Source organism: Heptranchias perlo, chromosome 19 (genome assembly GCF_035084215.1).
Source record: "Heptranchias perlo isolate sHepPer1 chromosome 19, sHepPer1.hap1, whole genome shotgun sequence".
Lineage (NCBI taxonomy): Eukaryota > Metazoa > Chordata > Chondrichthyes > Hexanchiformes > Hexanchidae > Heptranchias > Heptranchias perlo.
Genome location: NC_090343.1, coordinates 15440500 through 15468323, shown reverse-complemented (window position 1 = coordinate 15468323; position 27824 = coordinate 15440500). Strand labels below are relative to the sequence as shown.

General features: G+C 41.9%; 1 protein-coding gene across 1 annotated transcript in view; it reads right to left on the bottom strand.

Moving 5' to 3' along the window:
- Positions 1–378: 378 nt before the first annotated feature.
- Positions 379–27824, bottom strand: part of ntsr1 (neurotensin receptor 1 (high affinity)) — a 51287-nt gene continuing 23841 nt past the window's right edge. The window contains exons 3-4 of the mRNA XM_068000785.1: positions 5277–5367; positions 379–743 (exon numbers count right to left, since the gene is read on the bottom strand). Of these exons, the coding sequence (XP_067856886.1) occupies positions 494–743; positions 5277–5367 (341 nt within the window). The 3' untranslated portion in view covers positions 379–493. The remainder of the gene's footprint in view (positions 744–5276; positions 5368–27824) is intronic.

Here is a 27824-nt window from a genome sequence, read left to right as displayed (position 1 = left end):
GGAATTTCAAAGATACGTGTGCATTGCAAGGACAATATTTCCACCCATTATCTCCTACACAAACTTCATGAGAAATTATATTCACTTTGTTAAGATTTTCTTTTGGATTCTTGAGCATCCTGCATCACACACACAAGGAGCCTCAGCCAAGGGTAATATCTGATTCATGGCAAGTTTCCGGGGATTTATTTGAAGTTCACTAGGAGTTTACTGTGAAAGTGCAGAATGAAACAAATACAGGCACTATTGTTCAGCCAATTTTTGTCACATTCTGAACATTTTCATCCCAACAGCATAGCAAAGGATGTCACACAGAAGATGGTATCTTTCAATTTTTATAAAGCTCCTCTCTGAAATTATTTTGAAAAAAATTCTCATTGAGGCAAAAAAACTTCTCACTATTGTGATTGTCTCCAAAAGTTATGATGGTATTTATTAACCTCATTACTTTCTTCCCCTTCTTCTTGAACCATTTGACCCCTATTAGAATCTGTTAGTACGTGGTTTCCCTGGTGACATTGCTGGAGTAAGTATGATTGCTGGAAATGCTGTTTGACTTTCTGCTGAGTGCAGGAGGCTTTGCCTTTTGCCGTCTGAGAAGACAGAAGGAGCTGAGCGTTGAGAGGAAGTTCTGCCTGAAGTTTGCAGAGACCAAGTTGTACAGGATAGGGTTGATAGTGGAGCTGACGTAGAAGAGGACATTTGTCACCATGTAGAAATAATGATAGAAATCGTAGAGAAATCTGGAATAAGTAATTCATGGGATTAAGATTACAAAATGCAGCAAAATTAATAACATACATTAATGTTTTGACATTCCAACCCAATTTCATCTCAAATATTGGCTTTTAAAGAAAAATAAGGGCAAAAAATTTCTAAATTAAAATTAAAGCTCTGAGTCATGTTAACATGCAGCATGGAAAATGCTACTCTCAGGCTCTGACAGGCATAGAAATTACTGTCACAAAAATAGAAAATACTGGCAGCCAGCATTTGTAAAAGAAAAGACAGGTCAGCAGAAACTTTCTTTAGAACTGAAACATGAGATATAAACAAGCATATTAATAGAACCAGAAAAAAGGGAAGAGGAAGGAAAAAAAATCAGATACACCAATTACAGGAATTTAAGGTTTACCTGCAGATTGCTTCAAAGAAAAGCAGGTGTTTGTTAGACGATATAAAAGATAATCTCAGTCAGGAAGACATTAAAGATCCAAAAGAATGTGCAAATAACTAATACATTGATAGGCCCACCCAAGGAAAAAAGGTAAGAAAATTAGAGATAAGCTAAACAGAAATGAAAAAAGAAAAGTTGGAAATACATATTGAGTGCTGATGAAGGGTCTATACCTAGAACGTTAACCTGCCTTCCCAGGAATCTAACAGGTCCCCCACCTCCCAACACTACTATCCTTTTCAGGAAAGAAAATGGAGGATAGCTAAGGTCTGAAGTTACTGGTTATTTTAGAAATTACTGTCAAAAATATCCGTGAATAAACACAGATGACATTCCTCTGCTATTTTAGCAGAGGTGTTAACCTACTTATAATAAACGGGTTAACATTTAGGATAAAATAGAGCACAGAGTATCAAATATGTGCAGTGTTCATTTGCTACCAGAGCCAACATTAATTTGTAGCCTGAAATGTCATTTATCTCAAATTCAAAGTTAAAAGTATAACGCGATACAAGAATAGTTGGAACATAGCATGGTTTAACATTTTAGTAATCTTACTCTATCTTTTGACTTGTTACTTTTCCCATATACTCAATTCCACTATCCTACAACCTCATAAAAAATGATGCATGTATTATTTTTCATCAGGATTCCCTCAGCTTTAATTCCCCAGTTACAAAAGCTTAACATGATCAGTTAATCACAAGAGAAAAAAATAATCTTCATAACTGCCAGTGGAAGCGAAATGATGCATCAGTCTCAGCAGTCAGCCATCACTTACAGATTGAGTGAGATTTATCAGCTGTTGTACGGCATAAAGTGGGAAATTTAGATTCCCATGCTCGTGCTGCATTAATTCATAGCATGCAGCTAGCGGGTTAGCCTGAATACTGAAAAATGTATCTAATTATGTGAATAAATACTCCATTGAATGTGCCCTTGTACATCACTGGGCCTTCTAAAAAGGAATTGCAGGATAAAGGGCACATTGATCAAATCTGTAATAACTCTTCAATCGTGTCAAAGCAGACTGCTCTGGCAAGATACAACTCACTTCTCAAAAATAATTTCACATAAGAACAGTCAAGGATGAGAAAAGGCCATTTGCTCTACTGAACCTCATTTCTTTAGCATCCTAATCCTCCCAGCCTACCATCCTATTGTACTTTGATCTCTTAAGGTGCATTTATACAATAATAGCAACTTGCATTTATATAGCGCCTTTAACGTAGTAAAATGTCCCAAGGTGCTTCACAGCAGCATTATCAAACAAAATTTGACACCGAGCCACATAAGGAGATATTAGAACAAGTGACCAAAAGTTTGGTCAAAAAGGTAGGTTTTAAGGAGGCGAGAGAGGTGGAGAGGTTTAGGGAGGGAATTCCAGAACTTAGAGCCTAGACAATTGAAGGCACTGCCGCCAATGGACCGGCGAAGGAAATCGGGTCGCACAAGAGGCCTTAATTGGAAGAATGCCGAGTTCTCAGCGGGGTGTAGGGTTAGAGGAGGTTAAAGAGATATGGAGGAAGTTACAGAGATATGGAGGGGCGAAACCGTGGAGGGATTTGAAGACAAGGATGAGAATTTTAAATTTAAGACGTTGCTGGACCGGGAGCCAATGTAGGTCAGTGAGCACAGGGGTGATGGGTGAACAGGACTTGGTGTGTGTCAAGATATGGGCAGCAGAGCTTTGGATGAGCTGAAGTTTACGGAGATTGGAAGATGGGAGGCCAACTAGGAGGGCATTGAATAGTCCAGCCTGGAGGTAACAAAAACATGGATGAGGGTTTCAATAGCTGATGAGCTGAGGCAGAGGCAGAGACGGGCGATATTACGGAGGTGGAAGTAGGTGGTCTTGGTGACAGAGAGGTTATGTGGTTGGAAGCTCAGCTCAGTGTCAAATAGGACGGTGAGGTTGTGAACCGTCTGGTTCAGCCTCAGACAGAGGCCAGGGAGAGGTTGGAATCGATGGCTAGGGAATGGAGTTTGTGGCAGGGCCAAAGACAATGGCTTTGGTCTTCCCAGTATTTAATTTGAGGACGTTTCTGCTCATCCAGTACTGGATGTCGGACAAGCAGCGCGACAAATAAGATGCAGAGGAGGGGTCGAGGGAGATGGTGGTGAGGTAGAGCTGGGTGTCGTTAACATGTGGAATCTGATATGTTTTCAGATGATGTCGCTGGGAGGCAGCATGTAGATAAGAAATAGGAGGGGGCCAAGAATATATCCTCAGGGGACTTCAGGGGTAATGGTGTAGGAGCGGGAATTCTCTGGCCAGACTGGATAGATAAGAATGGAACCAATTGAGTGCAGTTGCACTCAGCTGGACAACGGAGGAGAGGCGTTGGAGGAGGATGGTGTGGTCAACTGTATGAAAGGCTGCCGACAGGTCGAGAAGGATGAGGAGGGATAGTGCACAGTCACATAGGATGTCATTTGTGACGTTGATAAGGGCTGTTTCAGAGCTGCGGCAGGGGCGGAAACACAGAGTTGCGGGTGAGATGGGCACGGATTTGGGAGGCGACAATGCGTTCAAGGACTTTGGAGAGGAAAGGGAGGTTGGAGATGGGGCAGTAGTTTGCAAAGACAGAGGGGCCAAGGGTGGGTTTTTTAAGGAGGCGGGGGTGATGATGGAAGATTTGAAAATTGTAAACAATTTTACAACACCAAGTTATAGTCCAGCAATTTTATTTTAAATTCACAAGCTTTCGGAGATTTTCTCCTTCCTCAGGTAAATGTTTTTGAAAGGGAGGGGCACAGTACCATTCACCATATCATTATATTAAACTAGTGAAGTGTGAATGTTGAGTTAAAGCATGGACTGACTCTGGGGTAAGGTTCCTTTTCACTGGGAGTCTCACACTACTTTGCTTTGGTGTCAGGTCAGGCCCTGACTTTGGATTGAGGTTGCATTTACTCTATAGCGTTGGTGCACAGTGAAACCAAATTAAGCTGTTGACTTCAAAGGAAAAGAAAATTGGGCACGGGGTAAAATGGGGTCCCGATTCACTATCACCCATTACGCGCTTTCGCCAAAGAGCAATTTCATCCCTATTGAATGGAGGAGAATTTGTTTTTTGGTCCTAATCTAGTGAGCGCTAAAGAATAGAATATATTTTCACTTCACACCTCACGAACATTTCTAGGCAGGCACAGTGAAGTCTTTTGCTGTGGATTCCTATTCCCTAATAACTGTCTTCAGATGGCCTGAGCTGATTCCATACAGGCTTTCTTCCTATCAGTCACACCTGGATCTTAAGTATGAAAGGATTGTGTTGCACCCAGTCGCTGGGAAGAGTTGAATTATAACATTTCATTACTTACCGCAAGTTGTATAAATGTACAAGTGAATTAAAGTGAAGGCACCAAGCAAGGAGCTGTAAAATTTGCAAATCTACAAACGCTGCCAAAGTCACAGACACTAGACCAAATTAGTAATTCAAATTCTTTTACATTCGTCGATTATGATGGAAACCAATGCTATAATTGGAGTTTTAATTTCTGAATATAGCTTAATAAAACTACACCATTGGCTATGTTTTGTGGTGGTCCCATAGGCACAATATTTTAAACTTGTACACACAGCATCTTATGTATGTATCTACATGTTTGAAAACTATTTTGAAACTAAATTTTCCTGTTTTACTTGAAAAGAAAGCCAAAGCAAGTGGCAGCCAAAATGAAATGAGTGCAGCAAATGTTTTAGGGTGGGGAATCATTCATAAATCCAGTTCCATAGAAGCGTATAGCACAGGAGGAGGCCATTTGGCCCATCTGTGTTGACTCTTTGCTACTCAGTTCTGCTACCTGACATATTTCTAAATTTGAACATTGAGTTTCATGTAGCAAAATGAGACTTAAGTGGCTTGGTTCTGGATTTGGGTTTGAGAAGTTTAATTCAGTTCGGGTCAATAAACCTAATATTGAAACCAGTTAATTTGCTTGGTACATTTATTCATAAACTGAGCAATATGTTGTACAAATCATAATAAAATACAAATAAAAATAATAGGAATTTCATTCTTGTGCTTTCCTCATTCAATATTAAACATGAATATTGTCATCAAATTAGAATTCTAGTCGATTGATAAGCACTCACTCTGTCCAGAGGTGTTTGGGGACATAACAGAACATGAGTCGACGTATGTGATATGGAAGCCAGCAGACCACAAAGGCAATGACCACAGCCCCTGCAGGGAAAAAAAAACAAGAGCTTTTAACTCTTACTCTTAATGTTATGTTACTGTGCTTATTGAATTCATCTTTGGAGAGAACATAAAGAAAATCTGGGATAAGGTAATGGAGGCATTCTGCCATCATACAAACTCCTTGTGAAAGTACACATTCTACTGATTAGCACATGAGCAACACAGCTGTAGGAAGCAGTCAAACTATCCAGTGTGTGTAACTGTAGCTGGGAGAAATGACACAAAGGTTGGGAAGATGTTAAAGATTTGGTAATCTAGTCAATACTTTTTAAGATCACATTGCTAAGTATCACAAATTGGTTAACATCATAAATGCAGAAGTTTAATTTCAAAGCGTCAGGTGTAATTTTCTCTTCATGCGTTGCAATTAAGTAGATATATCCAGCCTTCGTATTAAAATTATTTTAGCTTAGAAGGAAATTGGTTAGTATTACAAAATGAAAAGCTGGCTGTTGAAACTTGTGCTATAAATTTAGCCACTGAAGAATTCTGATATCACAAGAGAGTGTCTGCTCCCCAGAATTGTTCTCAAATAAGTGATCTGCTAATTTAGTGTTCATTGACTATAAAGGAGTAGGTTAGTATGTCTATAAGACTGTGCTAAGAGAATTAATGTGTTGACAGAAAGACTGTGCCAATACCATCTGGAGGCAGTCATTATGATCTGAAGGTTGACTAGTGAGACAGGCAGATTGTAATTTCAATTGAAGTATTATAAAATGAATCACTGAAGCTTCTTATTAATGTTTAATGAAGTTTATACAGATGCAGCACAGCTGTTTGCTTTCATTAAGTTTGTAGTATAAAAATAAAGATTGCACAGATGAACACGAACACCATGATTGAAAAGGTATGATATCAGTTAAGAATTTTTTCCTCCTACAATCACAATTTTCTTGAGAGAAAGAGGGATGGCAGCACAAAACTAGAGGACCCTTGTGGTGTAGCTCTTAAGCTGGAATGTTGGAGTCAGAGACACCTGGTCAGGGAGAGAGGAAAGCTGGACTCAGGAGTTAGTACTGTGAAGAATATAAGAACATAAGAAATAGGAGCAGGAGTAGGCCATACAGCCCCTCGAGCCTGCTCCACCATTCAATAAGATCATGGCTAATCTTCTACCTCAACTCCACTTTCCCACCCTATACCTTGATTCCCTTAGTGTCCAAATATACATCGATCTCAGTCTTGAATATACTCAATGACTGAGCATCAAAGCCCTCTGGGGTAGAGAATTCCATAGATTCACAACTCTAAGTGAAGAAATTTTTCCTCATCTCGGTCTTAAATGGCCAACCCCTTATCTTGAGACAATGACCCCTAGTTCTAGACTCTTCAACCAGGGGAAACAGCCTCTTAGCATATACCCTGTCAAGCACTCTAAGAATTTTATATGTTTCAATGAGATCACCTCTCATTCTTCTAAACTCCAGAGAATATAGGCCCATTCTACTCAATCTCCCCTTTTAGGACAACCCTCTCATCCCAGGAATCAATCTAGTGAACTTTTGTTGCACCCCCTCTAAGGCAAGTATATCCTTCCTTAGGTAAGGAGACCAAAACTGTACACAGTACTCCAGGTGTAGTCTCACTAGAGCCCTATATAATTGCAGCAAGACCTCCTTACTCTTATACTCTAACCCCCTTGCAATAAAGGCTAACATACCATTTGCCTTTCTAATTGCTTGCTGTACCTGCATGTTAACCTTTTGTGATTCATGTACAAGGGCACCCAAATCCGTGTGACTAACAACATTTCTTAGTCTCTCACCTTTTAAAAAATATTCTGCTTTTCTATTCTTCCTACCAAAGTGGATAATTTCACATTCCCCCACATTATACTCCATCTGCCATTGTCTCGCCCACTCACTTAACCTGTCTATATCCCTTTGCAGCCTCTTCACAGATTACTTTCCCACCTAGCTTTGTATCGTCAGCAAACTTGGATACATTACACTCGGTCCCCTCATCGAAGTCATTGGTATAGATTGTAAACAGCTGAGGCCCAAGCACTGATCCTTGCAGCATCCCACTATTTACAAGCTGCCAACCCAAAAATGACCCATTTATTCCTACTCTGTGTTTTCTGTCCATTAACTGTTTGTGAAGGAGGAATACAGAAGAGAGGCTGAAAGGTCGAGAGGTCAGACCCGATAGCAAGGATAAGAGTGGAGCTGAAGCTCTTGAGACAGGGTGGGTTGAGATGAAAAAGCAGGAGGATTAGGTTAGTTTTGGAAGCAGTCAGGACAAGTTGTGCTGGGCCGGAAAGTAGCTAGTGTTGGATTGGGATGGCCAGGAGAGCACACAGGACCAAACTGGGCAGGGTCAGACCAGGGAGAAGTTGGGACAGGTAAGGAAACACAAGGGACTGGATTGGTCCAGATGCTTGAAGAAAGCAAACATCAAGAAAGGAGCAAAACTCAAGCCCCAGGCCTTTGTGAGAGTATAGGCCTCTGGGGCAAAATCTATTGAATCGATTTCCAACAGCAGATAAGCATTTTGAAGACTTAGTCTGAATTGCTTAAGTTTTGTACGTTATAAATTGTATATAGTAGACTAGCTGAGGAACCAAAAGGAAGTGGAAAAAAATGTTTGAGTATTCTGAGGGGGGGGGGGGGGAGGAGGAGGGGGGGGGGGAAGAGGGGGGGGGGGGGAAGAGGGGGGGAGAAGAGGGGGGGGGGGGAAGAGGGAAGAGGAGGGGGGGGGGGGAAGAGGAGGGGGGGGGGGGAAGAGGGAAGAGGAGGGGGGGGGGGGGGAGAGGGGGGGGGGGGGGGGGGAGGGGGAAATGTTTTACCCCACGGACAGAAGGAAATGCCCTGCCTCTGCAACCAAGAAGGCCTGGCTCGAGGTGGCAGAGGAGGTCACCAGCAGCAGCAACATCTCCTGCACCTGGATCCAGTGCAGGAAGCGCTTCAATGACCTAACTAGGTCAGCCAAAGTGAGTACACTTACTCATTCTCCTGCACTCCATGTTCCACAGTTCCAGCTCCTACCCCCTCACCCCTGCAACTCATTCTGCACTGTCAAGACTACTCCATCACATCACTCCTCACACTCACTTAAGGCTCATCCTCAACTTACCTGCACTTCCTGAGCACTTCCTCACCTCCCCATTAGTCACCCCACCACTACCACTCACGCCAATCCTCATTCAATCAAATGGATCTGTCTCATACTCACCCTCTGATGCATCTCTTTCGTGGTCAGCCTCATCCAAAGCAACGCATTCATCTTTTGGCTACTTCACCATCACTCACTCACACATCTGTTCTTTCTCCCCTTCTAGGAGAAGAGAGTGCAAAATGCATGAGAGAGGGCGAGGACTGGAGGGGGGGGGGGGGGCCACAACAAATAGTGGTCCTCACACACGCGGAACAGGAGGCACTGGAGATCAGCCGCACCCTCGAGTGCGTCTGTCGGGGATACCGAGACTGGCACCCCACAAACGTCTGGTGACGCAACTTTAACATTCAGCACACACAATATGAATTGATGTTAACAATGCTCGCCATGTTGAACACCTCAGTATGCTTATCACAACATGACACGTCTGTGATGATGCTTAATATTGCCTTCTGTTCTCTTACAGGCCGTTAATGACCACAGTGACGACAGAGGGCGATTCCTCAGAGGAGTTCCCAGCATCTGAGGGTGCACCGTTGCATCATAGCGAGCCATCCACCAGTGCAGATACTCATACTTCGGTGGGTCCTAGTAGTCAGTTAGTTGGGTTGGCACGTGGTGAGTCACCACACACAAGTGAGCACGAGCGGACACTGGTGGCAGAGGCAGCTGCAGAGATTCTGCGTCGGTGGGCTCACTCCTCTCCAGGCTCTGCTCAGCTGGAGGCAAATGCTGAACCCCGGTGGGGAGGGGGGGGGGTAAGTCCTTTAAAAGGAGAATGATCGAGGGACAGCGGCACATTTGCAAGAGACTGGAACAGGTGCCATGCATACTCTCCACAATAGTGCAGAGGATAAAGGAGTTCAATTCCTGCATTAGTGGAATGGTGACACAGTGTGAGAATGTCTGCGATGGGGAGAATGGCAGCCTCCATTGAGCTTCAAGCGTGGCTCATAAATGAGTCCATTCAGACCCTGACAACGGTCGTTCGGACTCAGGGTGCACAACATTCCGCTGCCTTAAACAGCCTGACAGATACTTTAGAAATGGCCTTCCAAGGCATCACACATGTCTTCCAAACTGTTCTGGTAGGAGTGATGTGGGCCTGGGCCAGAAGATGGATAATGGCGAAAGGGGACATGGAAGTGGGGACGCCACTCAAACAACTCCCACGTCTCACCTGTTTCCCCCCTCTCAACCAGTACCCGCAATGCTGCCTCCTCTCCAGGTGGCCAAGTCTGCCCCTGCACAGGTGCAGGTGGAGCAGTCTTTGGAGGGGCCCTCATGGGCTCCAAACCCCAGAAGGCGTAGGCCGAAAGCATCTAAGCAGTCATGGCATAAACATGAGCAACCTGCCACTACCTCTGCTACAGCCACAGGGGAAGCACCACGCAGGTAGGAAGAGGAAGGCTAAGGATTTGTGAGCACGAAGGGTATGCACAAGGGTATCTGACAGACAGTCATGTTTTCCATTTATATTTGGTTTTGGTTATATTCACATTAAAAATAGAAACATAGAAACACAGAAAATAGGAGCAAGAGTAGGCCATTTGGCCCTTCGGGCCTGCTCCGCCATTCAAAATGATCATGGCTGATCGTCTAACTCAGTACCCTGTTCCTGCTTTTTCCCCATATCCCTTGATCCCTTTAGCATTAAGAAATAAATCTATCTCCTTCTTGAATACATCTAATGACTTGGCCTCCACTGCCTTCTGTGGTAGAGAATTCCACAGGTTCACCAACCTCTGAGTGAAGAAATTTATCCTCATCTCGGTTCTAAATGGCATACCCCGTATCCTGAGACCGGGACCCAAATGTTATCATTCTCACCACTACTGCCACGTCTTGCCCATTCTTGACCGGCTTTTGTGATAGGGCCCTTTCATGTAATTCACCATGAACAGCGACACTTAATGCCCCCCATTGGGTCACTTTACAGTGGGTGTATGTAGTTGCAGGACTGTTTTGTGTGGGGGAGGGGGCTGGTGTTGGTGCTGCTCTTTCCAGATGGTTTGAGGACTGAGCTTTTCACACTTTCTGATGTTAGGAGAACCCTTCACATATCAGTGACTCCAAGGCCTCTCAAGCAGCCAGGTGAGCCGCTGCTCTGGCCATGGGTTCCTCCTCCCCCTCCGCCTCCTTCTCAATGTGATGGGGCCTCCTCTAGTGGCACCCCTCTCTGTGGTGACATGTTATGCAGGACACAACGCACTACTATAATGCGTCCCACTCTGTCTGGTACGTATTGATGCGCTCCCCAGAACGATCAAGGCACCTAAATCGCATCTTGAGCAGCCCTATAGAATGCTCAGTTGTAGACCTGGTAGCGATGTGGCTGTCTTTGTATTGACGCTGTTGCTCTGTGATGGGGCTCCTCAGAGGTGGCATGAGCCACATGTGCAGGAGGTATCTCTTGTCCCCGAGGAGCCAGCCATTAAGGGTGTTCGGTGCATGGAAGAGCCCTGGAATGTTAGATTCCCTCAGAATGAAGGAATCGTGGCAGCTGCCAGGGACTTTGGCGCACACGTGAAGGAATCTTTTGCAGTGGTCACAAACAAGCTGAGTGTTGATGGAGTGATGCCCCTTTCTGTTGATTAACAGTCCTGGCTTGTGTGGAGGTGCTCGTATTGCTATATGGGTGCAATCGATTGCACCCTGCACCCGTGGGAGGCCAGCCATAGAGTGGAATTCCACTGCCCTCTCCGTCTGGCTGAGGTCGTCCATGGGCAAGTTGACATATTGCGAGGCCCTGTGGAACAAGCCATCGGTGACCTGCCTTATCCATTCATGTGCAGACAACTGAGAGACCCCGGCGATGTCTCCGGTGGCACCCTGGAATGATCCGGAGAAGTAGAGTGCAGTGGTGACTTTGACAGCGATGGATAATGAGATGCCGCTCGGCCCATCCGGGAGTAGCTCGGTATGAAGGAGGCTGCAGATGTCTGCGACCATCTGGCGACTCACTCTCAGCCTCCGAACGCACTGCTCCTCAGAGAGATCCAGGAAGCTGAGCCTTGGTCTGTAGACCCTCTGGCTCCAACTGGCCTTGCTGGTGATGTTGCTCATCCTCGGATGTAACGGTGAATGCAACCATGGTGCCCCCCCATCTTGAGGGTGTCCGAAAAGTTGGTAAATATGTGTCAACAGAACAATTGAGTGGAAACTAAGAATTTTCAGTGTAAACACAAAGATCTCCCAGCCAAAAGTTTGTCTGAAAGACCAATGTGCCCTGCTGCAGTAACTCACCTTTATCCCCATCTGTCAAACAAGCATTTCAATGTCCAACTGGCTGCTGGCTGAAACACGTCTCCTAAAACATGGAGTGTTTCCCACAGCACGGGAAACATGCTGAGGCTGAATGAAAATCAGTTCCCTGCCTCAATCACCATGAAATTAACTATTTCAAATACTTAAACTATCTAAATGACTGTGTTAACTATCATTCCACTGGCTTTAATTGCCAGTGGGACTTCTGCATTTGTGAGGCATGTGCGGACACAGACACGTCTGTGGGGAACCCGGAAGTCGACAGGTTGGAGCTGACTGATTTTTGCACATTCTATGGATGCATTCTAGATGAAAGGATTTTATTACAAAAATGGATTGATGACTTACTTGTGGGTGAAGTAGGTAAAATCTCCAGGTTTTTCAGATGATAAAATAGGAGACAGGTCTAATGATACAACCAAACTCTGAAGCATTTGGAACTTTTATGTAACTGGGACAATAAATTCTTACTTTCTTACATTTTCTACTGTGTGTCTTAACATTCAGTTGCAAGGTCACCAATATGATAGGGATAGACTCAAAGGTGTTTATTGCCTAAAGTGAAATGATTTTGAATGCAACATATCCAATTATATTCCTTACTTCAGGCTCAGTGAAGTTCATTGCGCTTGGCCCACAGGATTAGACAACCAATTAAAATATATGTCATCATAAGTCCCATTAGTTAAAATGAAAGATCATATGGGAACATGTCTGGAGAGGCACTTTAGTTCCTGAAGTCCAAAAGTTCTAAAGGTATTCAGTACATTCCTTGATCACAAACACCACTTTTAGTTTGCAACTTAACAACCTGAGTCTTGCTGACACTTTCTGTGTTCTTGTCATTGACAGCACTGATGAGTTTTCAGAGAGAACATGGCCACCTTATTGATTTTGTATTTGGTTTACTGCAATATCCCAATAAGACATGATAGGTTAGATTCCTTATTTTTGCAATTGTCCTTATCCGACATCTATACATGTGCACTCCCAGCAGGGATTACTTATTAATCAGAAGTGGGAACTCTGACTGATTTCCCCCTTTTAAATTTAAAAAAATTCATTCTTGGGATGTGGGCAGTACTAGCAAGACCGGCATTTATTGCCTATCCTTAGTTTCCCTTGAGAAGGTGCTGGTGACCGGCCTTCTTGAACTGCTGCCCAAAAGCTTAGTTAAAGAGGTAGGTTTTAAGGGGCGTCTTAAAGGAGGAGAAAGAGGTGGAGAGGCGGAGAGGTTTAGGGAGAGAATTCCAGAGCTTTCGGCCTAGCCAGCTAAAGGCACGGTCGCCAATGGTGGAGCGATTAAAATCGGGAATGCGCAAGAGGCCAGAATTGGAGGAGTGTAGAGATCTCGGAGGGTTGTTGGGCTGGAGGAGGTTACAGAGATTAGGAGGGGCGAGGCCATGGAGGGATTTGAAAACAAGGATGAGAATTTTAAAATCGAGGCATTGCCGGACCAGCAGCCAACGTAGGTCAGCGAGCACAGGGGCGATGGTTGAACGGGACTTGGTGACACAGTATATTACAGGATACTGAAACTGGGACAGCAGATGGTTGTCCATTTGCACCTGAAACCAGTTATATATCAAAAGTCAGTAGTTGTCTTCCATACAATGGGTTGCACATAAATATTTATTGATTATCTGTCTGTCGTGGTTGCTTACACATACCAGTTATTAACATTGTTAAAATTCTTAAGGGAGTGTGGGTCGCAGATAGATCTACACACAGAATAGCATTGTTTCTCTTAACCATGCTCCTTTTGAGCCCTATTCCCTGCTACCTTTAAATAAAGCTTTTCATGACTGGCCTTTAACAAGCAAATAATTTCCATAATAAAAAAAAATCTTAGCATGGGAGCAGTGGTAAAATTGAAGAAAGTCTGTTCCAATTTTCTACTGGTGTTGATCACTTGTGTAAACACATTTTTTTTTTGTAAAACTAAGACACAAAGGAAATTATGGACCAGGATTCTGAATAGATGCTTAATTTCAAAACTCTAGCTCTAACAATGGTTCTGAACGATTAGTGAGTTTATTTTTCTGAAAACCACCATTCGCAAGTAATTTATATGTGTTAAGGCTATCAATTTTTAAAAAAATTATTTCCTCCATAGCTTCACACTGCCCTCACATCTCTTCCTTCAAGCAAAAGGCTGGAAGGAATGTGTAGGGTTTGTAATTCGCCACAGCTAACATTACTGCTTCACCAGTGTCAACCAAGTCAGCTATTGCAATAGGTTGGGTAAGACTGATCCTGCAACTGTGTCAGAATTTAACCAGTCACAAGATTGTGATGATATACATGATCACTTAGTGATCTGATATTGTAGTAATTCCTTAGAGGATATATAAACTGTAAATGTTCTGATAGAGTAAACCACATAACATTGATATAATAACATTGTAAGCAACTCTAAGTTTGATTACTTTAATAAGTCTGGCAAATGTATGGAGGACAGTATGGGCTGATAATGTCAGCAAATTCAAAAGGCAACTGGATATATATTTGTCAGAGAAAATAATTGGATAGGGTAGAGTATGGTTCTTTTTTGAATTTTGGATCCAACTAGATGGTCACATTGATCTTTTCTGGCCCCATATATTCCTATGTTCCTATTATTAACTACTAGAGAAAACCTAGCAATGCAAATTTATACAACTTTCATATAAGCTTCAATCCAGGATACATATCAAATCCTGGCCCTTTGGAGCATGATAATTTCAATTGAAAAGGGAAATGAACTATGAATAAAGTCTTGTGTCTGCCTGAAACCAGGTGGCCCAGGGGAACACTAGTTCAGTTAACTGCTGAACTTTGAAATAAAATCTAATTTAGTAACAGGATAAGTGTGACACTGTCAAACTTTCACAACCCAGCTACGTGAACGTGCTCTGTAAGCTTCAAGGAATGGTGCTGGAACTCCAAGAGTGGCATTATGCGGCTTTACATCCACAATTCCCCACATAGTGAGATTCAAATTTCAACTATGTTACCATGGGTGGCAGTAAGCATGGGCCAGGCATTCCTACAGGGAGAGAAGTAAAATGAGAGGGACCCAGGCTGCTGCCTTGCATGTCCTAATAACTATCTAGTGAGTGACATTCCAGAGACCTGGGAAGTAGAAAAGCATAGAAAGACCGAAAGATGAAAAATAACATGTTCCCATTAGCTACTTAGATGAACATATATTTTGCATTACATGGCACTTGCTTCTGTCATTATGTAACGGCATCTGCATTTAAGGGAAGCTAGATAAGCACACAAGGGAAAGAAGAATAGAAGGTGTATGCTGATAGGGTTAGATGAAGTAGGAAGGGAGTGAGAATCCCTACGTGGTCAGTTTTCGGTAAAATATTAAAATGTCTACGTGGCAAAGAAGCAGAATGCAAAATGGTTAGAAAGGGTTAATTAGTTAGTAACTGAGATTGATACAAGTGGCCTGGCCCTCCTGCTGGGCCATATGTTTGCGTAGTCAGCAGGTTTGCATGGTCTTATCAATGTAGAGTCTTTGATGTGATTCAAGGACTGGTCTGAATGTCTCCATGTTTATGGCAGATCAATATAGGTAACGAGCTTAGCCAAAGTTGAAAGACATTCCAGGTTGGGAGATAAGGAACAGAAGGAACAGGGAAGAACATTCCAAGTTGGAAAGTGAGGAAGTTATCCCCTTTGATGTCTAACAGCAGCATGGTCAGCACATGATTATTTATGATTGGCCGGAAATAATGTAACCTCGCATGGCAACCTATGCCCGGCTTATGATTGGTGTTGACCCTCGTTAAGTATGTTCCAACCCTATTGATTTGTATAAAAACGTGTGGATTTCTGTATGTTTTTGTTCTTGCTCTGCCAGCATAGAGGGACTCTATCAGGAGTCCAAATCAATGCTGCAGACTAAGAACCCTGCTATTAAAGATGTGTTGAACTTTAAAATGTATTCGACTTCAGTTATTACTGAACCAGACTGAGGGGAAAGAATCCGGATCGTCATTTGGTGGCAGCGGTGGGATCTTAACGGTCGTTCACCGAGAGTTCGCGGAGTAAGAGGCGGATTGTCTCAGACACGGAGGAAGGAAATGGCGCCCCGATGTAAGTCGTCTTCATTTACTACGTCGGTTTTCCTCCAATCCGTCAGTCTGACGACGAATCGTCCAATCGCTAACACTCGTGTGGTGTCCTTACAAGATTCAGGTCAGTCTGGCGAATACACAGAAATAGCAGGAAGAGGTCAGTGGTCGAATATCACTGAGGGAATAACTTGTAAGCGGTAGGTCAGTGGTTAATATCACTGAGGGTAGTCAGGGTTTAAGTTCCTGATGATTGGATATAAACAGGAACTATTGATAAAACTTAGATGCCGGAAAAAAAAGGCTCAGGAATTAATTTGGAAAAATAACAGAGGTACCTCAGCCAAAGAACTAATTGCTTTATGGAGACAGTACTGTAAGAAAAAAATGGATAGAATTAAGTGACTAGACAAATGTTTAAAAGACAGAGACCCGAAAAAGAAAGGTTTTGTTGTTTCAGTGTACTGTCCCTTTAAAAAGCCTGTCTTTGATCAGTGTTTTTTTTGTCGGTGTTGTGGGCTACGCCCCCTTCTTACTGTGTCTTGTGTGTTTTCTTCCTTTGTGTAATGTATCTGTCTTGTCGTGTGTTTAATTCTGATACTGCTGAATTAAAATTGGAGTTATTGAGGTTAAGTGACCTATTAAATTCTGGTTCTTATAAAGTGTGGGCATGTTAAATTCCAGACATGGGATCTTCAAAAAATTGGCATTTTGAATGTTTATTTTGTGATTGGCTGTGGTTTAAAAAGAGGTTAAAAATTAACGGGATAGATTAAAAGAACTATCTGGTATCATTGTGATAGGAAAAGTCGGAAAGCTGGAACAGCTCGCAGCGTTGTATAATCACATCCACTAAAAGTATGTGAAAAAATAGTGTGCAAAAATATAGTATAAAGCAATCCACAAATGTGAGAAGTAAAAAATCAGTCAAACCTGTGTGAAGTGAAATTTTGAAGGTGGGAACTTAATCTAAAAGGGAGAAGGATCAAGTTACTCCTACCACAAGAGCAAGTTAATATTAACCCCTTCCATCCCAAGAAGCCAGACTGTCATGCCAAGACCAGTTCAAACAGATAGAAATGACCCAGTCGGTTGAGAACTGTCTGAGGCTTGCCCAGAACACAGGTGAACATGAGGTAATAATTGGTATAGGTTATATTAGTAAAATTGTCCCAATCACTCGGAAATGCCAAAGGCTACAATTGACTGAGATATAAGTTTTCACGCTACAGTGAAAAATTGATAAGAAAGGAATGTAAAACAAATCATATGAAAAGGAAGCATAGGTTAGACAATTTGAAGTCCATTACTTGAGCTATGTACTGACACAGGGTACTAAACACCTATCAGTTTTACCCTGCCACAGTATGATAAAGGAAGTTTTGACAAGTTCTGGGGCTATTCAATTTTATTTGAAATTAATAGTAGAATACAAGATCTGACCAAAGAGGGGAGACCTTCCCTGACAAATTATATAACTCGCATTGAGACTGCTAAGAAAACTCAACAATTAGATCAACACCTCCTAACTCAAGTGTTAAAACAAAGAGCGACATGGAATGGAGGTGGACATCGTAAAAAGAGATAGGCAAATATGGAGACGTAAAGATCTGTGATAAGTGATATAGCAACTGCCTTTGCCTCAGTTGTTAACACCATTGATTTGACAACATTAGATCAAAAGGTCAGAGATTTAGGGTCTCGCATTAATGATATATTAAAAGATAAATGAAAATACAGATAAGGAATTGTCTGAGGATCAAATGCTGACCATATATTTGCAAAGGATAGCTACAGTTCTAGAAACACATGCCCAAACCATTAATAAATTAATAAAAGAGGAATATAACATATCTTAGTAGGCGGCTGCTAATGATATCTGCTTAATGTGGTTACATCTTGAAAACACAGAGATTAGGACTTGGAGTTAGAAATTCCAGTCTGCAGCCCTGCGTACATCTGTATGTGGGAGAGACTGTGTTTATTTCAGACAGGCTGCGTGCTTCAGAGAGAGGGAGAGAGTGGAACTAGGCAAATTCTCTCTCCTGTTTTGTTTTCTAAATTTGTTTCGGGTATAGGGATTATTCCTTTGGATAAATAAATAATAAATGAAGATTTGACAAATTAATCGCTTGGGCTCTCAAGAAGAGCCGCAATGGATTTTCTGTGTTTCTTTTAAAACAGGTGACCCTGGTTTTTTTTTGGGGACCACGTGAGTGTTGATGGTGCAGGATTACCAAGAGTAGTTACAAAGTTACGGTGCAACCTTTGCTGGAGAAATTTGGTGCAGGAAACGATCCAGTGGTGTTAAAGATTTAAGACTTTAGCTGCAGACATCAGCAGATACCAAATGTCACAGTGAGGTGATATCAACCTGATTCTCTTCTTTTGAAAACATTTTGATTTGTTTTGTTTTAGCCTATTTGTTGTCTTCCGAGACAGAATGCTCGAGGTGGGGAGATATGGGAATTTCTCTAAAGTCATTGAATTGGGCATGATAAAAAAATCAATCTGGCATAAATATATAATCTAGTGGAAGTCAGGAAAGTGTAGTTGAGAATAGTAAATTGATAGCTTTCTCGTGGAGATATTTGTGTCCTTGCCTATAATGAATAATGAGAAAACTACACTCAATAGCCTGGCCACTACCCTGACATCGGGACCATGCAGGGGGAGATAAGCACTCTAGACACCCCTGATCTTTTTGATAAGATAACCTGAAAACCTAAGAATGGCTACAGTGGACATAAAAGATACAAATGTATGTTGCCATCATCTGAAATGGAGATCAGGATGAAGAACATGATTACAAAGGCCTATGGCCTGGTGAGCTATTGCAACCACTCTTTAAACAAACCAGTTGCTTTTACAGGGCTGAATCCTACAGGACATATGATGTGTGCCATGGAGAATGTTCGGAAATACCATGAGGAAGAAGAGACTGGCCAGCAGAAAGTTAATATCCAAGAACACTAAGCTCATTCCTATGAGATGCTGCTAGTATGCGGAGATACATGAAGAAGATACATTGAAGAATGAGTCTCAGACAGGCTCAGTTACTTGACAACAGAACAGGAAAATGGTTAATGTGGTCCAGGCGAGTGAGAAATCCTTTTAAACAAGGCACTGACACATGGTCCATAGAGAAACCAACTAATTAATGAAAGAGTCAGGAAACACTGGTATCAATCAGAAGGACTGAAATTAAAGTAAAGAGGGACACAGTAATTTGGATTTCCAAAATTCCGGGTTAGGTTCCCATCAGTTAACAATAAAATTGGGAGAAACAATATTTAGAAGATATCCGCACGATGGATACAAAATTACAAGATTATGAGGGGCCCAGATAAAGTAGACTGGAAGTACCTGTTTCCCCTAGCAGAGGGTTCAAGAACTAGAGGACGTAGATTTAAGCTGATTGGCTGGAACAAAATTAAAGGGATGTGTTACTAGACATGCTGTCACTGTGTGTCCACATAGTGTTGGACACAGCCTAGAAGCACAGTGTGGGTTTAATAATACCGGTACCAATCGGGATATTAACTGTACCATGGAGGCCCTAGAGGTGGATCTAAAACCCACTCAAGTGGTATATGCCGGAGAGGGCGAATACTGTGTTACAACTAATTTGAAAACGTTTAAATATGCCAATCTAACTTGTGATATTTTAAGTCCAGAATTCTACTCCATTTCTGAAGTCCTGGTTCGGATTGGACCCGAGGAACTGGTAGAGATACATCGGCATAACCTCACCACCGTACAAGTTTCTGAGAATGTCAGAAAGGACTTAAAAGAATATCAGGACACATTTGGGTATCTGACACCCCTGTTGCCTAAATACTTGAAAGCATTGCGAATGGAGATACGCCTCTCCTAGAAGGTTTATTATAACCTACAACAGGACAATAACAACATTAAGCATGACATTGACCAAATTAAAGTCACCACCTGGTGAAATGACCTCTGGAATTTTGGACTGAATATACAGATCCATCCTTGGATTAGATTAATTTCATATGTATTAGTCGTAGTGCAGTTTGTTGTAATGTGCTTCTTGATTTTCATTGCATGTAATCAATGTAAGTAGAGGATGAAGGGTTTGGCAAAGATAGTAAAACAGAGCCTGGGTGAGAATGTCCCCATTGTCTCTGTGGTTTCAACTAAGAACACATCTTAATGGTACCGGGAGTAGCACCCGCTGGGGTAAGGTGCATGTAAAAGGGAAGACAATTATAGTTTGATAGGATTATCAGATGCTCTGCCTCTCTTCCACCCGGACTGGTGGCCAACACGAAGGGAACCTGGTTAAGATGAGGTACAGCATCTAATGGGATATTGTAGGGAGAATTTGGATTAAGGGATATAATGGGGAGGGCACCAATTCACAGGTGTAAAATGGTCTAAAAGGTACCATTCAGTCTAGTTAGGCTGGAAACAAAATATAAAGCACCATGGGATATTTGACTATGTTAGCCTTTTCAAACTAACATGAATAGGTTTAGCTGACCAAGGGCATTCGCAGCTTACTTGAGAGATGTTTAGAAGGAGTCTGTTCCTGAGAACAGATAAGATACAAAGGCGTATTGATGAAACATGTCTGTGTTCCATTGGGACTTCTCTAGTTCAAGGGCTAGTCATATTCATTGTTATAATTCTTATAGTTTATTGCTTACGTAAATGTTGCTGCACTGCAGAACCTGCAGAACCAGTGAGCACCGTAATAATTGGTTATCATGAAATGATAAAAGGGGGGAATGAGAATCCCTACGTGGTCAGTTTTCGGTAAAATATTAAAATGTCTACGTGGCAAAGAAGCAGAATGCAAAATGGTTAGAAAGGGTTAATTAGTTAGTAACTGAGATTGATACAAGTGGCCTGGCCCTCCTGCTGGGCCATATGTTTGCGTAGTCAGCAGGTTTGCATGGTCTTATCAATGTAGAGTCTTTGATGTGATTCAAGGACTGGTCTGAATGTCTCCATGTTTATGGCAGATCAATATAGGTAACGAGCTTAGCCAAAGTTGAAAGACATTCCAGGTTGGGAGATAAGGAACAGAAGGAACAGGGAAGAACATTCCAAGTTGGAAAGTGAGGAAGTTATCCCCTTTGATGTCTAACAGCAGCATGGTCAGCACATGATTATTTATGATTGGCCGGAAATAATGTAACCTCGCATGGCAACCTATGCCCGGCTTATGATTGGTGTTGACCCTCGTTAAGTATGTTCCAACCCTATTGATTTGTATAAAAACGTGTGGATTTCTGTATGTTTTTGTTCTTGCTCTGCCAGCATAGAGGGACTCTATCAGGAGTCCAAATCAATGCTGCAGACTAAGTACCCTGCTATTAAAGATGTGTTGAACTTTAAAATGTATTCGACTTCAGTTATTACTGAACCAGACTGAGGGGAAAGAATCCGGATCGTCAGGAGGAGGCTCGTGTGGAGCATAAATGCCGGCATGGACCAATTGGGTTTGAAGTGATAAAGCAGACATTTACTCACCTGAGGAAATTTTTTGCCAGTATAGACCAGTTGGGCTAACCAGCCTGTTTCTGTGCTGTAGCTGCAATGTAACTTGATGTAGCTCATACTATTCAACCCATCAGGACAAGCCCACAGGGACAGTCTAAAAGTAATTCACAGCTGCCAGTAGTTTCACACATGAATAATGCATGATTTAGGTTTCAAAGACTTGTCCGACGCTAGTGATCACCAGCCTTTGTCCTTTCGCTATTTTGTTAATGCAGCGCAACAGTTACTGACAGGGCAGGAAGCTACTGGATGAAAGGATTCCCATGGCTAAAGTATCTAAAAACTCTTCAATTTTAATCTACTTTGAAATTGGATCAAGGCAGAATGTGAAAATGCAAGCGGATGACGTGTCCTCCCTTCTCATCTCAATCATGAAGACAAATAATTAGAGCAATCAGTGTCAGAGCATGCTAGCACAGCATGAACGTCAAAGTTCCTTATCCCCCCATACCCCACTTTTGATGTTTTCAGTCCTTATTTTGAACTTCAAACATCCCACTCACAGCAGCCAAACTAAAAGGAACATTCAATACTACTCAAATCCTTCCAGCTTGAGTTTGATCCCTTTAATGACTTCTTTCCTTTATATAATTAATACTCCACAAACACACCCCTTCCAGGGTAGCAATAGGGGCATTATAATTGGCTTTTTAGCAATTCTAGGCTAGGGAAGGCAAAAAGAAAAGCCAACACTGCTAGTCCTGATTGACCAGCAGTTCGTCTATTGCTGGAAAGTGAACGTGTGTGGACCGGATTGAGCTCAGCTGTGATGTCCATCATAGTAACTTCATTGATATTCATTGTCTAAGCTTACACTTAAAGAATGGACACTTGGCTGAGGTAATGCAAAATGGCGACTGTCCATGAAACCACACCCAAGCATTATTCAGTGTTACAGGAGAAAAGAGGAGAAAACTGGAAGGGAGAGAAAGAGGGAGTTACCTTCATAAAGGCCACCAGCCCCTCAAATCCATTCCTTCTGTAGCTTGGGTAATTTCACCAAGCCCACGCTTCCAGCAGTCAGCTGCTTTGAAGAGAGTGTGGATTGGAGATAGGGTTACAATACTGTACTGTACTGCTTATTTTCTGACTGGTGCTCTTTACAACTCTTGCTTCAAGTACAGCTCTCCACAGGATGGGTAAAGTTAAATTAATATCTAGTCTGCTTTATTACTTCAAGCCCATTTACTCACCTGAAGAAACTTTCTGCAAGGTTTTTCCTTCCTATCTAAAGATAAATCCAGGAAATAGAATCAGTATGGGTGGAGATAAGAACTAACAAGGGGCATAAAACACTGGTGGAAGTAGTTTATAGGCCCCCTAACAGTGGTTATACTGTTGGACAGTGTATTAATCAAGAAATAAGAGGAGCTTTTAACAAAGGTAATGCAATAATCATGGAGGACTTTAATCTTCATATAGACTGAGCAAATCAAATTAGCAAAAGTAGTTTGGAGGACGAGTTCATGGAATGCATTCAAGACAGTTTCCTAGAACAATACATCATGGAACCAATCAGGTAACTGGCCATTTTAGATCTTGTCTTGTGTAATGAGACAGGGTTAATTATTAATCTCATAGTAAGGGATCCTCTGGGGCAGAGTGATCATAATATGATAGAATTTCATATTGAGTTTGAGAGTGAAGTACTTAAGTCCGAAACTAGAGTTTTAAACTTAAACAAAGCCAACTGTACATGTATGAGAGGCAAGTTGGCTAAGGTTGATTGGGAAATTAGATTAAAAGATATGAAAAGATAAGCAATGGTGAACATTTAAAAATGTTTCATAATTCTCAACAAATATACATTCCATTGAGGAATTAAAAACCCCATGGGAAAATTGATCCACCCGTGGATAACCAAAGAAGTTAAGGATAGTATTAGATTAAAAGAAGAGGCCTATAATGTTGCCAAGAAGAGTAATAAGCCTGAGGATTGGAAGAGTTTTAGAAACCAGTAAGGGATGACCAAAAAATTGATAATGAGGGAGAAAATAGAATGTGAGAGTAAACTAGCAAGAAATATAAAAATAGGTTGTAAGAGCTTCCACAAGTATGTAAAAAGGAAGAGAGTAACAAAAGCAAACGTGAGTCCCTTAAAGGCTGAAACAGGATAAATTATAATGGGGAATAAGGAAATGGCAAATACGTTAAACAAATATTTTGTATCTGTCCTCACAGTAGAGGACACAAAAAACATACCAGAAACAGTGGGGAACCAAGGATTTAACAACAGTGAGGAACTTAAAGTAAATAATATTAGTAATAAGAAAAAGTACTGGAGTAATTAATTGGACTAAAAGCCAACAAATCTCTTGGACCTGATGCCGACATCCTAGGGTTCTAAAAGAGGTGGCTGCAGAAATAGTGGATGCATTGGTTGTGATCTTCCAAAATTCTCTAGATTCTAGAACAGTCCCAGTGGATTGGAAGATAGAAAATGTAACCCCTCTATTCAAGAAAGGAGGGAGAGAGAAAACAGGGAACTACAGGCCAGTTAGCCTGACATCTGTAGTTGGGAAAATGCTGGAATCCATTAAGGACATAGTAATGGGGCACTCCCTTCACCATCGGCGCACTGTGGCTGCAGTGTGTACCATCCACAGGATGCACTGCAGCACCTCCCAAACCTGCGACCTCTACCACCTAGAAGGACAAGAGCAGCAGGTACATGGGAACAACACGACCTGCACGTTCCCCTCCAAGTCACACACCATCCCGACTTGGAAATATATCGCTGTTCCTTCATCGTCGCTGGGTTAAAATCCTGGAAGTCCCTTCCTAACAGCACTGTGGGAGAACCTTCACCACATGGACTGCAGCGGTTCAAGAAGGTGGCTCACCATCACCTTCTCAAGGGCAATTAGGGATGGGCAATAAATGCCGGCCTCGCCAGCGATGCCCACATCCCGTGAACGAATAAAAAAAAAACTTAGAAAATCATAACATGATTAGGCAGAGTCAACACAGTTTTATGAAAGGGAAATAGTGTTTGACAAATTTACTGGCGCTTTTTAAGGATGTAACTAACAGGGTAGATAAAGGGGAACCAGTGAATGTAGTATATTTGAATTTTCAAAAGGCATTCGATAAGGTGCCACACAAAAAGGTTGTTACACAAGGTAAGGGCTCAGGGGGTGGGGGTAATATATTAGCATGGATAGAGGATTGGTTAACGGACAAAAAACAGAGAGTAAGAATAAATGGGTCACTTTCAGATTGTCGGGCTGTAACTAGTGGAGTGCCACAAGGATCAGCGCTTGGGTCTCAGCTATTTACAATCTATATCAATGACTTAGATGAATGGACCATGTGTAATGTATCCAAGTTTGCTGATGATAGAAAGCTAGGTGGGAAAGTAATCTGTGAGAAGGACGCAAAGAGGCTGCAACGGGATATAGACAGGTTAAGTGAGTGGGCAAGAAGGTGGCAGATGGAATGTAATGTGGGGAAATATGAGGTTATTCACTTTGATAGGAAGAATAAAAAAAACAGGATTTTTTTAAATGGTGAGAAACTATTAAGTGTTGGTGTTCAGAGAGATTTGGGTGTCCTTGTCCACGAAATACAAAAAATTAACATGCAGGTACTGCAAGCACTTATGAAGGCAAATATGTTGGCCTTTATTGGAAGGGGATTGCAGCACAAGTGTAAGGAAGTCTTGCTTCACTTGTACAGGGCTTTGGTGAGACCACACCTGGAGTACTGTGTACAGTTTTGGGCTCCTTACCTAAGGAAGGATATACTTGCCTTAGAGGCGGTGCAACGAAGGTTCATTAGATTAATTCCTGGGATGAGAGAGTTGTCCTATGAGGACAGATAGAGTAGAATGGGCCTATGCTCTCCAGAGTTTAAAAGAATGCGAGGTGATTTCATTGAAACATAGGATTTTGAGAGGACTTGACAGGGTAGATGCTGAGAGGCTGTTTCCCCTGGCTGGAGAGACTATAACTAGGGGGCATAGTCTCAGGATAAGGGGTCGGCCATTTAGGACTGAGATGAGGAGGAATTTCTTCACTCAGCAGGGTGTGAATCTTTGGAATTCTCTACCCCAGAGGGCTGTTGATGCTCAGTCATTGAGCATATTCAAGGCTGAGATGAATAGATTTTTGGACTCTAGGAGAATCAAGGGATATGGGGATCGGACGGGAAAGTGGAGTTGGGGTCGAAGATCAGCCATGATCTTAATGAATGGCGAAGCAGGCTCGAGGAGCCGTGTGGCCTACTCCTGTTCCTATATCTTATGATCTTAAAACTTCAGAATAGCTATCCAATCTTAGAGCTGACAACTGTGCATTCTTGCCATGGCATTTCTCATTGAGTATTCATGACAACTAATTTCTTGGCCTTTTGACTGCATGTGAAGAATCACTATTTCTCTGACCTGGTGCATACTCATGACAGTGGATGTTGTCCTGCTGTGGCTTTATTTACTTGTCATCTCTCCATACAAATGGTTGTTGCCTTATCACTTTGATGAGTTTTGTAAACAATTTTACAACACCAAGTTATAGTCCAGCAATTTTATTTTAAATTCACAAGCTTTCGGAGATTTTCTCCTTCCTCAGGCAAATGTTTCAAGATCTCGACATTTGCCTGAGGAAGGAGAAAATCTCCGAAGGAGAAAATCTCCGAAAGCTTGTGAATTTAAAATAAAATTGCTGGACTATAACTTGGTGTTGTAAAATTGTTTACAATTGTCAACCCCAGTCCATCACCGGCATCTCCACATCACTTTGATAAGGGCATCAGAGCTTAAAAAGAGCGATTTTCCACATCGTTCACCTGAGGAAGGAGGTAGCCTCCGAAAGCTTGTGAATTTAAAATAAAATTGCTGGACTATAACTTGGTGTTGTAAAATTGTTTACAATTGTCAAGGCAAATAGGCAGCACTGTGCTGAAGCATTCTCTGCAATCTACATACAAAACTACATTAGCATTCCTGTGTTCTTTTGTAAATGCCCAGTACAAACTGCAAAAAGTACAAACACCAGTAGCAAGTAATGCACCAAAGGTAATGCAGAAATAGGAATGTGAAAAGTTAAGGAGAACTTTTATCACTCACACATTTTAAGAATCAAAATTCTGAGGACCAGAGCAGGAAATCTCAGCAGCGCACATTTCAAACATCACCGTAAGAGTGAATAGGTGAAAAAGGTTGCTGATTTTGGCATGGGAGCAATTTACACATTATTGACTATAATTTAAGAGGTGGAATGAAACCTCAAAAAAGTTTTAAAAATTTTAGGTCCTCCAATTCGGCACCTCACAAATAGGGCACGGGCCCCACATGCTCGATTCAGAAAGGTGTATGCTCGGGATGCATGGGTGTGCTCACACAGAGTGAACCATTGTGGAAATACGTAGAAATATCAAATCAGGAATCACCCTAAAATTGCATGCTTTGGACTTGTTGAAGAACAAATAAGTTTTGGTATGTATTTAGTTAAATTCTGCCACAGTTTTAAGATTTGGCCTCGAAGTATCTCAGCATTTCAAATAACATTCACCCAAAATCATTCCTCATTTTCTTATCAGGCAGTACCAGCTAAACCACTAGTTATGGTTATGGAAAGAAGCCTATTAACTGGGACAAAAACAAATATATTTTATAATATACATCTTCAGCTGCAAAAATGTAGCAATATTTTTAAAGACTTACTTCACTTTAGAAGTTCAGTGTCACATTTTTTCCTTTATTTGACGTAAATTTTAAATTATTTATGGCTAGCATTCCAATTGGAGCCACCATTTTAGCTTTATTCCCACCTTGAATAGAGCCTGAGGCCCTGAGGTTAATCGCCTCTGCAGCTTGCCTAACATTTCCATCCCTCTTCACCCTCACCCTCCCTCCTAACCCCCTGGATGCTGCACTATTTATTTAATAGAAGATTTCTCCAGTACTATAACTTTCCTCATTTTATTAAAAATGGGATTAGGCTTGTACTATTAATTGAATTCCTCGGGTTGTGGTTCCTTCTGCATCAAGATCATTCTATTACCTCTAAACCGACTCAGCTGACAGTTCTGTAAAGTTAAGTTGACAACACTGGTATGTATTCTAAACTGTAGTCTAATTGTGCTGCATCAGAATAATTCAATTGTTGCTTACAGAGCTACTATGAGCCTTTAATATTCATTTAGTTCTCCACTGCCGGGAATTTCCTCGGGACTTTCTCCCAACCAGGTGCCATAATTTTGGCAGAAAATCGATGGAAATCCAATTATGCCGCATGTCTGAGGTTGCCACTGACCTTCCGTTGAAAGTACAACGGCCGATCGGGAGAACATCCTGAGGAAAATGCTGGTGTAATTTGTATGAGCGGCGCACTGCTCGCATTAACCAGATATAAACGTGCTCCCTGCAGGTCATAGAGGCCAGAATTTGCGCAGGATGGCCATGGCAACGATTGCTGCAGCTCCTGCAAATTAAATTAATAAATGTACTTG